At 43.0% G+C, this 17,475-nt stretch overlaps 1 protein-coding gene and 2 long non-coding RNA genes across 5 annotated transcripts; 2 read left to right on the forward strand and 1 right to left on the reverse strand.

Moving 5' to 3' along the window:
- Positions 1-464: 464 nt before the first annotated feature.
- LOC124638746 (microsomal triacylglycerol transfer protein) lies at positions 465-17,164 on the reverse strand. Of its 3 annotated transcripts, XM_047175815.1 has the most exons (8): positions 16,678-17,158; positions 16,400-16,597; positions 16,137-16,235; positions 15,548-15,841; positions 4,676-4,848; positions 4,413-4,560; positions 3,576-4,340; positions 465-1,394 (listed from the first exon to the last, which is right to left on the reverse strand). In XM_047175815.1, exons 1-8 carry the CDS (start codon positions 16,897-16,899, stop codon positions 687-689), a joined length of 2,607 nt encoding a protein of 868 aa, XP_047031771.1. In that variant the 5' UTR covers positions 16,900-17,158; the 3' UTR covers positions 465-686. The 3 variants fall into 3 exon arrangements, with proteins under 3 accessions (XP_047031771.1, XP_047031772.1, XP_047031770.1); XM_047175816.1 differs by having other exon boundaries at positions 3,576-4,560; positions 16,756-17,164; XM_047175814.1 differs by having other exon boundaries at positions 3,576-4,560.
- LOC124638749 lies at positions 4,434-5,041 on the forward strand. The gene is made up of 2 exons (XR_006985401.1): positions 4,434-4,571; positions 4,647-5,041. It is a non-coding gene; the product is annotated as an uncharacterized LOC124638749 (long non-coding RNA).
- LOC124638747 lies at positions 11,357-16,019 on the forward strand. The gene is made up of 3 exons (XR_006985400.1): positions 11,357-11,621; positions 13,711-13,820; positions 15,511-16,019. It is a non-coding gene; the product is annotated as an uncharacterized LOC124638747 (long non-coding RNA).
- Positions 17,165-17,475: the final 311 nt, after the last annotated feature.

Here is a 17,475-nt window from a genome sequence, read left to right on the forward strand (position 1 = left end):
AGGTTACTCAAAGTTACGTTTCACTAGGTTAGGTTACTTAAACTTAGGTTTCACTAGGTTAGGTTACTCAAACTTAGGTTTCACTAGGTTAGGTTACTCAAAGTTAGGTTTCACTAGGTTAGGTTACTTAAACTTAGGTTTCACTAGGTTAGGTTACTTAAACTTAGGTTTTGCTTAGTTGCGTTGCTCAAAGTTAGGTTTCGATTCAACAAATCGGTTTCGTAGGCACAAAAAAGATGGCAACATTATTTGTAAGTTTGAAATGAGTGCACAATTTTGAATGTTGCGCTCATTTTGTGAGGACGTTTTTGAGGAATGTGCATCTTAGGTTTTTTATATTAATGCCTTCAAACGACATTATTCGTTTTTGTGTCTTATCTTGATTTAAACTATATCTCTACATTTCAATAGTTAGTATATCATTAAATTATTTTAGGGAACAGAGTTTTTAATAATATAGGAGGTATATTTCATAATTATTTTAATAAACATTAATCAAAAATAGTAATTTTCTTCATAAAAATAGAAATATAAATAGGTTCTTAGATCGGCGTTCAGATCTCGAATAAATGCAGTCGACTACGTATATAAATGTACTTGGCGTCTCGTTGGTATCAATCTTCTAAGTGACTAAGTGGAGCTATCTTTGGTGCGCGGTGTAGCGATGCGGCGGCTGCCGGCGCCGGCTACTGCTCGGCGGCGTCGTCCGGCTCGCGCAGCGTGCGGCACGTGGCGTCGTTGCGGCGCCCCAGCGACAGCGTGCGCCCCGCCCGCGCCGTGCTCTCGCGCCGCCGCCGCGTCACGCGCAGGCGCCGCGCGCCGGCCTGCAGGGACAGCGTGACCTCGCGCTCCAGCGCGTGCGGCGCCGAGCTCGCGCGCACGCACAGCGCCACGCCCGAGTAGAAGTCCAGGTCCGCGCCCAGCCGCAGCCGCGGCGCCGCGCCCAGCGCCGCGCGCGCCTCCAGCGCCGCCCAGCGCACGCGCACCGCCAGCCGCGCCGCGCCCGCGCCCGCCGCCCGCACCGCCAGCTCCGCGCGCGCGCTGCGCCACCACAGCGACACCGTGGCCGCCGCGTCCAGCGCCAGCGCCGCGCCCGCGCCCGTGTGTGCGCGCGCCCAGGCGCCGGCCGCCAGCGGCAGCGCGGCGGCGTGCTCGTGCAGCGGCAGCAGCGCGCGCAGCGCCGGCGTGGGCGCGGACGCGGTGCCGGCCCACACGTGCCCCAGCAGCTCCGCCTGCCCGCGGAACAGCTGCAAGTCGCGCATGCGCGCGCCGCCCACCGACAGCGCCAGCCCGCCCTCCGCCTCCTCGCCGCCGTCCTCGCTGCCGGCGCCGCTGTCCGCGTCCTCACTGCTGGCGCCGCTGAATGCTTCCAAGCCTTTGGTCCACACCTCCACCTGCAACGATTTTCAACAACAGTCACTTCTCATCATACAAGAGTATAAAGTTGCTTTTCAACCGCGTGCTCAATTCTAATGACCAAGCTAACGGGGAATTCAAAAATTAAAATCCTGAGCGATACCGAGACAATGAAAAAAGCACAAAGTGATAAACCTTTGCAGTGGCGAAGGGTGGTTTAATGAAATAGGGAAGCCGCAGCAAAAAAAAACTGGGGGGGGAGTACTCAGGGATGGGGGGGAGAGGTAATGGAGGTAATTTCTCAGTCCACCTTTTAGGACTGACTGAGAGACTGATAGTTTGAACATGTTTTCTCGAGGAATTCGGCAGATTATTAATATCTATAAAACTTTATTATCTTTAGTTAGGTATATTAACTACTAGAATCTGAGAAAAGTTGGCACTAGAAACAATACCTTTTAAGTATTTAATTTACAACGGCCTGTTAGCCATTGTTATCGTAGGTATGTGTTTCATAAATCCGTCAGGACGTTAGAAATTTTAATATTGACATATATTATTGGTAGGTAATTCACCCGAGCGGCGTGCCCGAGTTTTATAACACGTTTTTATTCTCAAAACTTAACCTTGAAAAATAAGTTCCTTCCTAAAGTAAATAATCTGTCGGAAAACAGTCTAATGCGATAAATGCTATCCTAGTTAAGTTTTAAAAGTAGGTACACTAAAAAGAAACCTGATGCAAACTGTCTGCGTATCAAAGTAACTCATTTCGACGTAGGTACCTCTATTTTTTTCACTACACACACTGTACTTGTACTGAGTACCAGGTCACAGTGCGATTGCGGGGATTAGTAGGAAGTAATGATACTGCCAACTACTTAATCAAAATTATGTACTTGGTGAACACAAAAATTATCAATTCCCAAGTAGGGTCATTAAATCGCGGAGAATCTTAACACCGCGATTCAGGATTTGCATAAAAATGCACAACGCCATCTATGTTAACATAATGTAACTAAAACACTTAAACTAACATAAAATATTGTACACACACGAACTATGTTATTTCTAAATGATACACACACTAATAAATTCAATTAAGTAGTACAAAGAACAAATTGTTAATGGTATTATTTAAAACAAAAAAGAAGAATGAGAGTGAATTTGTCTGATTTGTTTGTTTACTTATTTGAGAGTTTAAGCGCTGTCACTCGCGCGTAGACAGATATAGCTACTCTACTCTTGACGCGTTCTTTCTCGTTCACTCGCGAGTTTTGGTTGGCTGGAACCCGCTCCGTGAGCCGGCTTACCGCTCGCCCTTATGCCGCGAACATCGCGCGGCGCGGCGTGGATGACGTCACGCAAGCGTAGTTTTGTATGGAGGAGGAAGCCGCGGCTTGTTTAGTAGGAGCAAAATGTTTCAAGTAATTTATAGACAATTTTTTTTGCGGTGGTAGGCGTTTTGTTATACCTACATATTTAAATTGTGTGGTTTAAATGATTATATTAATTATACCTATATCTATATTATAACTTATACCTATGCTTCTTTCTTGAAATTCGAAAGGGAAGCCGATGGGAATCGGCTTATAAGGACGCCTCGCCACTGAACCTTTGCTTGCTCTTGAGTCCAACACGTAACTTTTCATCCCACAAATGGAGTATTACCGTAGTAACTATTATAGTAATCTGTGAGTGGTATTACACGATGTTCTACCTTATTAACCGACAATAATGAGATGATTTTTATTTTATTTTATTTAGGAAACAAACAGTCACGGACAAAAAACTTACATAAGAAAACAATAGATTCAAGAAGACTTTGAGTTCAATACAATTTTAAATATTTGATTTGACTGCGCAATTTAATTTTATAAGATGCTAAAGCGTGTTAGGAGAGTAGTAAGAAACTGTTTTCATCTAACAAAAATTCGCTTCGCTCGAGCCTTATACTTACTTTCTGTCCTTTTTCTTTAAGTAGGTAAATAAAGCCTTGAAGTAAATAAAAATATAGCATATTTAGCATGAAGTGCCTAAATTACAATGGGCGATTACAATCCAAAAGTCCACCACCAACGAGACCGATATGGCTAGATAGCTCGTTAAATATAGAGCATTTTTTCAAAAAGCGCGTGATACCGTGGGAAAATAGACAGTAGACTGAAATAAATTATTTGAATTCAATGAAGGTACTGAGACGACATAGAAGGAGTACTCACAGTGAGAGCGTCGAACATTTCATCCGCGTCATCGTCGTCGGTGAACAGCAGCCGCACCGTGCCGCGGCGCAGCAGCCCCGCCCGCGCCACCTGCGCCGAGCGCAGCTCCGCGCGCCAGCCCGCGCCGCCCCAGCCCGGCGCCCGCGCCAGCACCGCCGACGTGCCGCCCGCCGCCCGCGCGTCCCAGCCGCGCAGCGCCGGCGCCAGCCGCCCGCGCAGCGCGCGCAGCTCCTCGCGCCCCGGCGCCGCCGCCAGCGCCTCCGCGCGCCCCCACAGCACGCGCCGCAGCTCGTGCGCGTCCGCGCCGCGCTCCGCCTGCAGCGCCGCCGCCACGCTCGCCAGCGGCGTGGGCACTGCCGCGCGCCGATCCACCACCAGCTCCAGCGCCGCCGCGCGCAGCTCCAGCGCCGCGCCCGCCCGCAGCGCCAGCGCGCTCAGCCGGTCCAGCCGCGAGAACGTGAGCGCGGCGGGCGGCAGGCGCGCCAGCGCGGTCACGGCGGCCAGTGACGCCGCGTCCGCGCGCTCGGCGTGCTCCAGCAGCAGGTCGGCGCAGTCGGCGCGGCGCAGGTTGCCGAGCGCCAGCAGGCGCAGCGCGCGGCAGGCGGCGTCGCGGCAGCGCGCCAGGCCGCGCGCCAGCTGGTCGCGCGCGGCGGCGGCGCGGGGGCCGGCACGTGCGGCCGCGGCGCCGGCCAGCAGCGCACTGGCGCGCACGGTGTCGGCGCGCGCCTCGTCGCCCAGGCGCAGCACCTCCTGCACGGCCCAGTCCTGCGGGCGCGGGGGGCGGTACAGGCGCGGTACGGGCGGGTACAGACACACACGCGGCGGGTATATACTCACGTCGGGACGCGGCGCCAGTGCGAAGGCGGCGAGGTAGGTGTCGGCGAGCGCGGCGAGCGGGTCGCGCGAGTGCAGCTGCAGGAAGTCGGCGACGGCGGAGTGCGCGGCGCGGGTGCCCGCCAGCCCCAGCACGCGGCACAGCTCCGGCCTGACAACGCCGTACATAAACGTTATTATTACTTAGGTTTATTTAGTGTAATTAATATATTTTTAGTCGCATTGAAGCTATGTCAGTTTCTAGAGTGGGAGCGTGCGGTACGCACAGCAGCGGCAGCGCGTCGTCGCGGCGCAGCAGGTGCAGCAGCGCGGAGGAGTTGGCGGCGCGCGCGGCGGGCAGCAGGCGCAGCAGCGCGCGGGCGGCGGGCGCGGTGCCGCCGGCGCCGGGCTCCGAGCTGGCGAGTGAGGAGCTCTCTTCCCGCAGCGCCGCGCCCAGCTCCTGTCGAAACACATTGTCGTTACTCTAAATCGAACACTCGTTGTACAAAACGCTTTTCGTAGTTTCCCGATTATAGCTCATACGAATCCCGACCCCGCCAAGTACAGCGACATCTCTCGGTAAATTAGGTTATTATTTTGTAAAAACTACGCGTAGGTATGTTGAGATTATAAATAAAATAAATAACTAAAAATAGCCTTTATTCAGACCTTGTTTACAGCATACAATCTTAATCTAACAACTCTGACGAGTTGATGACACCAACATCCTGGTCTGTTTGCCCAACTTTGGCAAAGGCCTCCTCCATTTCCTTCCACTCTGCTCTGCTTTGAGCTCTTCTAGTCCATATATTCCCTGCTATGCTTTTAATTTCGTCATCCCATCTTCGATACTGTCTTCCTCGATTTCTTTTCTTGTCCCTAGAGTACCAAGATATTATGTGTTTGTTTTGTCAATGCCTCTGACTATGTGGCCGGACCATTAAAGATAAAGATAAGATAAAAGATATTTTATTTGTAAAACATGAGTATACAAGGTGTTAAAGGTATAATAAATAAGAATCATCATGTTTTGCCGTTATTAAACAGCGTACAAATATGATTGTAATGATGCAATTATAATCGATAAAGAAAAAATGTCATAATATTAGGTGTTTAGGAAGATTGCAGTTTCATAAATAAATAAAGATGGTAGCGTTAAAATTTTATGTTTTATAAAATAAGGCTTGCAGCTGTCTGTGATATCTAATCCAAACATTGCCCTGATACATCTTTTTTGGGATTTGAACAGCATTTGCTTATTCGTGGAGTTGCCCCAGAATAATATGCCAAATCTTAACACAGACCCTACGATGCCATGGTATGCCGTAACTAATGCGTCTGAATTCACGACATATGAAAGTTTCCATAGGACATACGACGATGTACTTAATCTTTTATTAAGTTCTTCAGAATGAGCCTTCCAGTTTAATTTTGTGTCAATGGTTACGCCTAGAAATTTTGCTTTTTCTGTAGTGCTCAGTGGTGTACCTTTATAATTAATATTTAATTGGGGAGTGGCTTTACGTTGGCTGAACCACATAATTTTAGTTTTGCTTAGATTTATTTTTAGGTTATTATTGGTCATCCAATTGATTATCGAGGAAATAGTGTCATTAATTTCATTTTCATATAAACTCATACTCTTATTTTCTGATTCAATAACGACAGTGCTATCATCAGCAAATAGCGTCATTGGATGTCGTGTGACTTTGGGCAGATCATTAATATATATGAGAAATAGGAGGGGGCCCAGAACGCTTCCCTGTGGCACACCGAACTTAATTGAACGTACATCTGATTTAAGTATTTCTTCTTTTTTATTCTTTAAATCTATTCGTGTTACTTCCGTATACTGTTTTCTGTTCTTTAAATAGGACTCCATGAGTGCTAATATATTTCCTCTTATACCGTAATCTTCCAACTTTTTTAATAGGATATCATGATTCACATAATCAAACGCTTGTGTCATATCACAATATATTGCGCAGACTGGTCTTTTATTATCCATATTTGTGATAACATTTTTTATGAAATTATAAATTGCCATATTTATCGTTTTGTTTTTGCGGAAACCTTTTTGCTCATATGCTAAAATATTGTGTTTTTCTAAAAAATTGTAAATTTTGTCATTTATATATTTTTCAAATATTTTAGAGAATATTGATAGTAATGCGACTGGTCTATAACATTCTAGTAGTTCCCTATTGTCCTTCTTAAATAGAGGTTTAACGACTGATACCTTTAGGTCGTCCGGGTATGTTCCCGTGACTATACATAGATTTAAAATATGACTTATAGTTCGGCCATTCAGAGAATGCGTTCCTGACACGTCGCGATTGAACTGACGACGTAATAACATTCATTGATTATTGATATAATAATGTTGTTTTAATGCTCCTCAATTGTTAAAACGGTAAACAACCAGCAAAAATATTTTTATCGTAACTGCAACGCCATTGCAAAGTTACGTCGTCAGTTCAATCGCGACGTGTCAGGAACGCATTCTCTGAATGGCCGAACTATAGGTGTTCACAGATTGAACTCGCAACGTATTTAAGTATCTTCGTAGATACTTCGTCGTGCCCTACGCTACTAGTATTTTTGAGGGATCTTATAATATTCATAATATCGTGTGGTGAACTTGGAGCCAGAAAAATTGATTGCTCATACTTATCTACATTTGAATTATTACTGTAATCGGATCTCTGGGTGGGTTTTATTTTATCTATGAAATAGTTGTTGAAAGCTTCAGTGATTACTTGAGGGTTTGTTACTTTATGATCGCCAATGAGTTTTATTATTTATATACAATTACCACTTTAGTTTCCTCATTCTAGTAGTGACATCAACGGCGGATCCAGGGGGTAGGTCACAAGGTCATGACCCCCCCCTGGGCCAGGTTCAGGACCTAAGAGGACCAATTAAATAATTGAAATGGTTAAACACGATGTTTTATGATTTTGTTATAAGTATAAGATAATTTTTATTCCGAGTGAATAGGTAGATACCTACATACTTACAGGTAGAGTAGTTTTGCTGAAGAATTCGTGCTCGCAACGCTCGCTCTCTATTCTTTATTTACTCTTTATCCGTACCCAAAAGGAGGAAACGGGACCCTGTTACTAAGAATCCGCTGTCCGGGTTGTCTACATTACATGCTGTATCTCATGCAGGGCCGTCTTAACCTATGGTGCAGGGTGTGCGAATAACCCGGGCGCCTCGATATCAGGGGCGCCGTGGGACGCCCCACCACCAGGAAATTTCGAAGAAATTACACCGTTCGATAAGGAAGTTCCACATTGTATCATGATACTGACAAAAAAGTCGCATTCGCTTTGTTGGATTGATCATTTTGATTATTTTTAACTTTTAACATCCTCCAACTAAGTGAAAAAATTCTAGCACGCTACGCTAGTAAATGGCTGTGTCTGTACTGTATTTCTGATTGTTTATTCTTTTTATTGACGCACCGAATCAACGAACACAAATGGCACTCGCTCTAATCACGGTTCCTTTTTATTTTTACGTAACTCCCAGTCTGATTTGTGAGTCTTCAAACAAATAATTTAAAAAAGTTCGCGCTCGCTGCGCTCGCGGCTACTTTACTTTACAATGTAGATACTTAATCAGGTGCTTTTGTGTCGTAGGCGCAAAAAACTTCATAAGTCAAATAATAAAGCAAAAAAAAATATTAATGGAGTCCTCAAAAACAAAACAGTTTGCGCTTCCGACTGCTTGTTCCTTTACAGCGCTTTTTAAAACTTATGAACTTTTTGTGTCCCAAAATTAAAAAATTTGCGCGCTCCCTTCGCTCGCGCTAATTTTTACGATTACGTTGTCCTGTCTCGACTTTCATAACTTAAATCTGGCCAACAGTTTGAGCCTACAATGATTTGGAAACATTTTTTTAAGTCCTTTACCTACCAAAAAAGTGACTTCGTTCGAACGTTCTTATTTATATTCCTTGTAAAGTACTTCGATCAATATCACTTATACTACTAAACTAACTAATACTACTCAAAATCTTTCAATAGGTACATAGGTGGCGCTTGGGTGATGATTGCACCCAGGCGCTACATGAGCTAGAGACGGCCCTGATCTCATGAACCCTTACCAAGAGTAAGACAATTGAAAATGAAAATGTTTAACTGTTGCTGCAATAAAAAACGTACGCGCCCTTTTCTGTGTACACAACACTTTTCAAACGTTTAGTCTTCAACCTGAAAAAATTATCTACGTCCTCGAACTGAAAAAAAATTTTCGCGCTCGCTTCGCTCGCGCTTTTTTCAATTTCCCATCTGTGATTATGTCCAAGAAATCGCGTTCGCTCAGCTCGGACCATTTTCTACACAAAAACACTTTTTAGGGTTCCGTAGCCAAAATGGCAAAAACGGAACCCTTATAGTTTCGTCATGTCCGTCTGTCCGTCTGTCCGTCTGTCCGTCTGTCACAGCCGATTTACTCGGAAACTATAAGTACTACAGTGATGAAATTTGATGGGAATATGTGTTGTATGAACCGCTACAAAAATATGACACTAAATAGTAAAAAAAAGAATTGGGGGTGGGGCCCCCCATACATGTAACTGAGGGATGAAATTTTTTTTTCGATGTACATACCCGTGTGGGGTATCAATGGAAAGGTCTTTTAAAATGATATAAAGTTTTCTAAAAAACATTTTTCTTAAAGTGAACGGTTTTTGAGATATCAGCTCTCAAAGTCGTAAAAAGTATGTCCCCCCCCCCTCTATTTTTATAACTAGGGGGTATAAAATTCTAAAAAAAATAGAGGTGATGCATGCTAATTAACTCTTTCAACGATTTTTGGTTTGATCAAAGTATCTCTTATAGTTTTTGAGATAGGTTGATTTAACTGTAATTTACGGAACCCTTCGTGCACGAGTCCGACTCGCACTTGGCCGGTTTTTAACCTTAGTCCTTGACCTGAGCAAAAATTTTCGCGCTCGCTTCGCTCGCGCTTTTTTGTTTGACACGTGTGTGTAGTATACGAGAAATTGCGCTCACTCTGCTCGGGCCATTTTCTACATGAAAACACTTTTCTTAACATTCGTAAAAATTTCGAGCTCGCTACGATCGCGCTTATTGTATTTATACTAGTACTTTAAATATTAAAAGAAGTATACGCTACAATATAATATTTTTTGTGACTTGACCACAACTGTGTGAACCCCCCTGGCGCCGAAGCTGGATCCGCCCTTGAGTGACATTCTCAATTTTCATGCGTCTTTGGTTGGATAGTGGTGTTGCTTATTCTATCAGTTTTTCTTATATTTAGCATGCTTTGCATTGCATTGCATTGCATTGCCGTCTGACACGTTTCGAGTTTTTTATATTGCGCTTTGGTGAGAGCCCAGGTCTCGCAGCCATATGTCAAGACTGGGAGTATACAAGTGTTTTGTTTTGACGTAGGTACGTTTTGATTTCTGTATTCTTCATTATTTCCTTGAGCCCCCAGTAGCGTTTCCATGCACTTCCAATCCTTGTGTCGATTTCTTTTGCCATTATATCAGTGACCGAGATTTGTTGACCCAAGTAAGTGTATTCTTTTACAAACTCTACTGGTTGGCCGTTTACAAGAATAGTGTCTTCCAGTGCGTTTGTCATAGCTTTGGTTTTTGGAGTGTTCATCGTCAGACCTACCTTGCGGCTTTCTCTATCCAGATCAGTGATCATGTATTATAGTTGGTCTTTGCTCGTTGCCAGTATTATTATGTCATCAGCGAACCTCAAGTGTGTAAGATTTTCGCCATTTATGTTAAGTCCGTAGTGGTCCCATTCCAGTCTCCGAAAGATATCTTCCAGTACAACTGTGAATAATTTAGGTGACAGTGGATCTCCCTGGCGTACGCCTCTGTTTATGATTATTTGTTTCCCTTGTTTCTCTAGTTGTATTCTTGCTGTACTGTTAGTGTATATGCTTTTTAAAATCCTAATGTATTTCTGGTCGACTCCTTGTTTCTTCAGACATTGCCAGATACTGTTGTGTTCTATTGAGTCAAATGCCTTGTTGAAATCGATGAAGCATCAGTAGAGCGGCACTTTAAACTCTTTGGCTTTTTCAAAAAGTTGTCTTACCGTTAGTATATGATCCAATGTTGAATAGCCGGACCGGAAGCCAGCCTGTTCCTTGGGCTGGTTTTCATCAAGAGTTTTGGTTATTCGCCTTAAGATTATTTTTGCAAAAATTTTGAAAATGTTCGACATTAGGCTTATTGGTCTGTAGTTGTTAATTTCTCCTTTGTCACCCTTTTTATGGAGTAGGATTATTGTTGATGTAGTCCACTGTGCAGGAATTTCCTCGGTGTGCAATATGTCGTTGAAAACGTGTTTAAGTAGTGGTACTAGCTCGTTTTTACAATCTGTGAGTAATTCGTTGCTAATATGATCAGGGCCGGGAGGAGCTTTATCCTTCTTCTGTTTCTATTGCCTTGTATATTTCTCCTATTAGTACAGGTGGAACCGCGTCGGTGTTATTTAAGTCGGTGTTTACTATTTGGTTCTTGCTGGAGTAAAGGTTTTCATAGAATGTAGTTGCTATTGATAGCATATCATATCTTTTTGTTTTCGTTTTCGAAAGTAAGGCCCTCCGCACATGGAGCTACTGAAAAGGAACTAATCACAAACTCACATTAGTAACGAATTTTTTGAGCGTCACCGCCCATACATTGCCATATAGGTTCGCACACGACGCGACTAGTCACTAACCAGCAGCGTTGCCATATATACAGATTTCTCCGTATTTATACAGATTTTTGATGTGTAATACGGATTAGCACTGGATACAGATTTCTATACAGAGTTTTCTAACTCGATTGATGAAATTACCATAAAATTATTCAACTCAAAATAGAACGAAGCAAAAAATATACAATCATGTTTAGTACACACATCATTGCATAATTCTATTATTTATGGTCAACTTTCACTATATAACAACGTATATTTTTAGTATGGCAGCATTACAAGTGTCACTCGCTATACTTGGGAAAGTCCCCGGAGGTCTTTGCGTGCTGTTTATGATACTTTGCTCTCGTTGCGAGAACGAATGCGTGTAGAGTGAGCCGAGTGAGCGAGTCGCGAAAGAACTCAGTGCTTATTATTGTGTTTTTGTTAACCATTATGGCATCTAAAAAACCCAGAGTGATGCAAAAGTTTAATCGGAACTGGATGGAGTATTCTTCCTACAAGGCGTGGTTGAGACCTAGTAATAAAGGTGATTACTTTGCTTTTTGTACATTTTGTAACACAGATCTTTCAATTGGAAGTGCTGGGAAGAATGATCTCTTTAGACACACAAAAACAAACAAACACATAAATTCAAGTCCTGGTGGATCTAGCTCGCAAACATTATTGACAGATTTATTTTCAAACAAAAACATTGAACCAGTCAAAAGAGGAGAGATTTTGCTCGCAGCGTTTATAGCTGAACATAATATTCCCATGAACGTTATGGAACACTTGCCTCAATTGCTAAAAAACGTGTGTCCCGATTCACAAATTGCAAAAAGTATTAGTTGTGACAGAACAAAAACTTCAGCTATTCTAAAGAATGTGACTGGCATAACTGCAAAACAGATGTTAATGGAAAAGTTACGAAACCTTAAATTTTCTTTGATCGTCGATGAAAGCACTGATAGGGGATGTGTTAAGCGTTTATGCATATTAGCACGATTTTTTGAAAGCAAAGTGGAGGATGCATTTGTTTGTCTAATACCCCTTGAAGAGGCTACTGGCGAAAAGCTGTACCAACATATTAAAAAAGTTTTTAGTGACAATAAAATCCCAATGGACAATTTTATCGGATTTGCAGCTGATGGTGCGAATGCCATGATGGGACAGCACAATTCATTATCATCCCGTCTAGTTGCCGAAAACCCTCATCTGTTTGTATTGAAGTGTGTATGTCACTCATTCCGTCTTTGTGCATCGTATGCGTGTTTAAAATTGTCAAGAGAGCCCGAAACTCTCATAAGAGACATTTATAGTTATTTTAATAACAGCCCCAAAAGAACTGGAATTCTAAAAGAGTTTCAGCAGTTCTTAGATCTAAAGCCCCATAAAATACTTCATCCTGCTCAAACTCGATGGCTTTCGCTAAGAGCAGCAGTTTGCCGTATTCTAGAACAGTATGCCGCACTCAAATTATATTTCACCGAAGCCGCTCTTACGGACCACTTGAATGCTGATTCCATCTTGTTTAGATTAAACAATCCATATAATAAGCTGTATTTAGAGTTTTTGGAATTTTCATTAGAGTTATTTAATAATATGAATAAGCTGATGCAGTCAGAACGGCCGCAAATTCATAAATTGCATAACAATATGGTAACGGTTTATAAATCTTTATTGGAATGTTACATGGACGACGAATATGTTTCGCGAACAGAAGCCGGATTAATTCAGATTGACAATCCACGTCATTATAAACCAATAGATAACCTTTACCTAGGAGCGAAGGTATCAGCCTCCCTTGCCTCCACGAATTCAAACACTTTAAACCAAGATGATATTAAAGCATTTAAACTCAAATGTCTTGACTTCTTTATTGAAGGGGCAAAGCAGATCAAAAAAAGATATGATTTCAGCAATGATGTCATTAAAGAAATGCAGTTTCTTGACCCACATGTCGTTAAGTCTCGTAAAATAAATTCATTGGTCGCTTTGGCTGTAAAGTTCCCAAATTTGATCTCAGTCAATGAACTACAACAACTTGACACAGAGTGGCGGTTTTTGCGTAATAATAAAGACCTAGCCCCTGATGAATCAGAAGACGTCGAAACCTACTGGTGTAAAGTCACTGCAGCCCGTGACCCTGCTAACTACATCAATCAATTGTACCCTACTCTGTCAAAATTTGTTTCTGCGATACTAAGTCTACCTCATTCCAGTGCCGCCGTAGAGAGGATCTTCTCTTCTATAAATTTGATAAAATCCAAACAACGCAATAGACTTAATACCACTACTATCGAAGGTCTTTTACATACAAAGCAACTGATTGGTGCAAAACCTTGCTATAGCCTCGAGGTTGATAATAAATTACTTAATTTAACAAAAATATGTATGATTGTAAATAATAAAGTAATTTTTAGTGTGATTATTGCAAATGTGTGAGTTAGAGTTGTTTGTTTAAATTAATATTTAAATTTTATAGTACATATGTAAGTACTTCAGTACATAAAAAGTCAATTTTATTAATTTGTTGTTGCTTATTTAATACATGATTAATAATTCTATTTTTTGTTTTATTTTATTGTACAGAGTTTAAGTTAAAATAGTATACAGATTTAAACAGATTTTATCAGTTTCTACTACAGATAAACGGTTCAAGGCATCTGGCAACACTGCTAACCAGTTAGTAACGCGTTGGCAACTGATCGCGCGCGACGCGTCGTGCCGGTCGCCGAGCTACTAGGTAGGGCAGACAAGACTACGTGGAGTCGGTTTTGCAGTGATTCGTTTTCTTCTTCTTTGTTCAACTTCAATTTTTAATACAATGTTTTTTTAATTGAAGGTTATAAATGGCAATATACTAAAAACGAGGCAGAGTTAGTAAATTAGATGACAATGTATAAGGACAAGTCACAATAATTGATGATCTTTACTTGAAGCTTTCTATAGAATATTTAGTTGGCGTTGTAAAAAAGACTAGTTTATACGAGGCTATGTCATTTCCCCGTTGCTTAGTTATAAAATTAGAAGTTTAATCATGTGTCCAATAAATAATTTTGTGGCTACACTTATAATTTCCCATTTTTATTATTGTTTTTACATAGATTTTTAACCTCGTTTCATTTTTAAACTGAGTTTTCAAATAAATGAACTTTAATAGGTACTTCTTTTTAATTTGATACTCATATGTGCGCGCCATTTTGTTTTTTTGCATTAAGTAATTTCCTCGATGAGGTGGGATGAAAAGTTACGTGTTGCACTCGAGTGCAAAGATTTTTCACCTTGTGCTCTTTTGATTCCCTCGCTAACGCTCAGGATTGTAATTATTGAAACACTCGCTACGCTCGTGTTTCAATTTTAGAATCCTTCGCTTGCTCGGTCATCAAAATTGAGCCCGCGGTTAAAAAGCAACTTTGCACTCTTGTATAACAAATAACTATTTATTGTTTTGCCATGTGTGTCGTGCGTGCCATTTTCTTTTTTTGAGTTTCATCTATTTATATATTTCCTCGATGAGGTGGGATGAAAAGTTACAGATTTTTCAGCTTGTGCTCTTTTGATTCCCTCGCTATCGCTCAATCCTTCGCTTGCTCGGTCATCAAAATTGAGCCCGCGGTTAAAAAGCAACTTTGCACTCAAATAACTATTTTAAAAACAATAACGGTTAACTTACAAACTTAGATCAGAAATTATTTTGTAAAATATTTCAAAAACTGTTCAACCAATCAAGTTCAAAATAATTTTCCTAGAAGTCTTTATGAAGTTCTACATTTGAAAAAGTTTAGAGGTGGGGGGACATTCTTTTCAACTTTCGGAGCTATTATTTCTGAAAATATTAACATTATGAAATATGAAACTTTTTTTTATATCAATCAATTATTTTGGTAGTCTCCTTTCATAAATACCTATGCAATGATATATCACATGTTAGGGTTATTACCCACATTGATTTAGAAGAAACATACAATTTTTAAACTGATTTGTTAAATAATAAAAACCAGCCAAGTGCGAGCCGGACTCGCGCACGTGAGTTCCGTACCATCCAAACTAATATTCTATATACACATATATTTATGGATATCAAGCAAAAATGAGCAAAAAAATCATGTTTGTTGTATGGAAGCCCCCCGAAATATTTATTTTATTCTAGTTTTCAGTATTTGTTGTTATAGCGGCAACAGAAATACATCATCTGTGAAAATTTGAACTCTCTAACTATCATGGTTCATGAGATTTAGCCTGGTGACAGACGGAAGGACGGACGGACAGACGGAGAGGAGCGAAAACAATAGGGTCCCGTTTTATCCTTCGGGTACGGAACCCTAAAAATGATTATCAACATTGTTTATCTTTAGTTAAGTGCCAACTCAGATCGAGTATAGCTGAAATAATAAGTAATGACATAAATAATAAAAGTATGAGGTCTTGCGCAGGAGATAAGAGGTGTTGCGACCCCGCGCTATCGCTCACCTCCACGTCATCGTCGGCGGGCGGCGACGACAGCGCCAGCGGCTGCGGCGCGAGCGAGGCGGGCAGCGCGGCCAGCGCCGCCGCCAGGTCGGGGGGCTGGGGCCCGGCCGAGCGGGGCCCGGGCGCCGCGCGCGGGGCCGCCAGGCGGTGCCACGAGCGCGCCTTGACGCCCAGGCCGGCGGGCGGCAGCGCCAGCAGCTCGTCGGCGTACAGCTCGCGCAGACGGCCCTGCTCCAGCGAGTAGCGCAGCACGCGCCGCGCGCTCACGCCGCCTGCGTCGCACGAGCACCGCATCTGTCGGCATTTGTATTCTCTAACTATGCTAACCCATGTTTCCTGTCAATTTGTATAATACTAATATTTCAATTCACAGCAAAATCACATAGAAAGTGAGGACAAGCATTTTGGACATGTAATTTAGACTCTTGAAAAGTGTAGTTTTTCAGCCACTTTGAATAAATTTTGATTTAGACTTTTTTCTTTATTTACATTATTCGTATATAACATACCAAGGACATAGTTGCCAATTAAATCTTCATTAAATTAGCTACAAAGTTATGCATTGGATAGAGTGGACATTGTCACTCACCTTGATCTTCCTGAAAACCTGCGGAGAGATGGTCTCGTACTGAACCATACAGGGGCCCGACAAGTCTGTCTCATTGTGCTCTCCCTCCAACTGTTGGATCTGCAAGTGAAAACATACTTATCAGCATCACTGCACAACTAAACATAAATTCATGAAATAATTAAAACAGATAATTCAAAATGTATTGTAATAAAATTATTCATATCACTGCAATATGAATATTGATATGGTTAATGGAATCATACTTGATAGCAATGTATTACCTGAAACAGACTGAGCAGTGCCTTCTTGTAGTTGAGCACATCAGGCAGGTCGCTGGTGTCCAGGTAGGCCGTCTGGATGAGCCCGTTCGTCCAGTGCGCATAGAACGTGGAGTCACTGTACTCGTCCCACACGGAGTCGTACGGCATGAAGTCTGCGTTCACATGCTTGCCTCTCAGGTACAGCTTGGGAGACTCCAACTACAAGCACATACAATGATTCGGTTGACATCGGCGGATTGTGAGGAACCTGTGGGCCGCAGTGAGGCCGGCAGACTGACCCGGAGCCGCAGCAGGTAGTGCGGCGGCTGCGCCCAGGGCGTGTCGACGTGCAGCGTGGCGCGCAGCCGGTAGCCCACCTCCCGGTCCGCGCGCGCCGCGTCGTTCAGCTCCAGCGCGGACTCCAGCTCGTAGGCGGCCGGCGCCAGCAGCGCCCGCTCGGCGCCGCCGCGCGCGCACAGCCACAGCGCCAGCAGCGCGCAGGCCGCCGCTCGCGCGCTCATCGTGTCTCGCTGACTGTCGCCGGCTCCGGCGCGAGCACTACACGCGTCCCGTCGCGCGGACGCACTGACACACACTGATGACACTGACGCGGCTGACAGCGAGCGAGGCGCGGGCGCAGGGCGCCGGGCGCGGGGGGACACTTCCGTCGCCAGTCACTCACGCACGGGACTGTTGGCGTGCGCGAATGAATGAATCCTACGTTTGTGATTGAAATCACAGAGCCTGTCTACCGCATTAATGGAATGCCTAATCTAAATAAATGGTAAACTGATTATTTTGCTGAATAATTATAATTATAAAATAAACGGGAACTCAAATTGATCCATTATTTTATATTATAAGCATTAGTGTATTTTATATTATAAGCAGGTGTCATCATCACTGGGGCCCGATTCTCCTAATTTTACTTAAGCGCCATTCGATTGACGTTCGACTCGATTCGACTGAGATCCAATCCCGACTCGATTACGATTGAAGCGTATGTGGCATTCCGCAATTTTTTCTTTGAAATAAACGTTTTTATCCTTTTCTGTCATCCAATAATGAATCATTTTGTCTGCAAATGATTTACGATT

Source organism: Helicoverpa zea, chromosome 18 (assembly GCF_022581195.2).
Source record: "Helicoverpa zea isolate HzStark_Cry1AcR chromosome 18, ilHelZeax1.1, whole genome shotgun sequence".
Lineage (NCBI taxonomy): Eukaryota > Metazoa > Arthropoda > Insecta > Lepidoptera > Noctuidae > Helicoverpa > Helicoverpa zea.

Coding starts and splice junctions, on each gene's coding strand:
- LOC124638746 (XM_047175814.1), bottom strand. CDS start 16,899: ATGAGCGCGCGAGCGGCGGCCTGCGCGCTGCTGGCGCTGTGGCTGTGC. Junction 4,561..4,675: donor GACGACGCGCTGCCGCTGCT/GTGCGTACCGCA, acceptor CGGCGTTGTCAG/GCCGGAGCTGTGCCGCGTGC. Junction 1,395..3,575: donor AAATGTTCGACGCTCTCACT/GTGAGTACTCCT, acceptor AAATCGTTGCAG/GTGGAGGTGTGGACCAAAGG.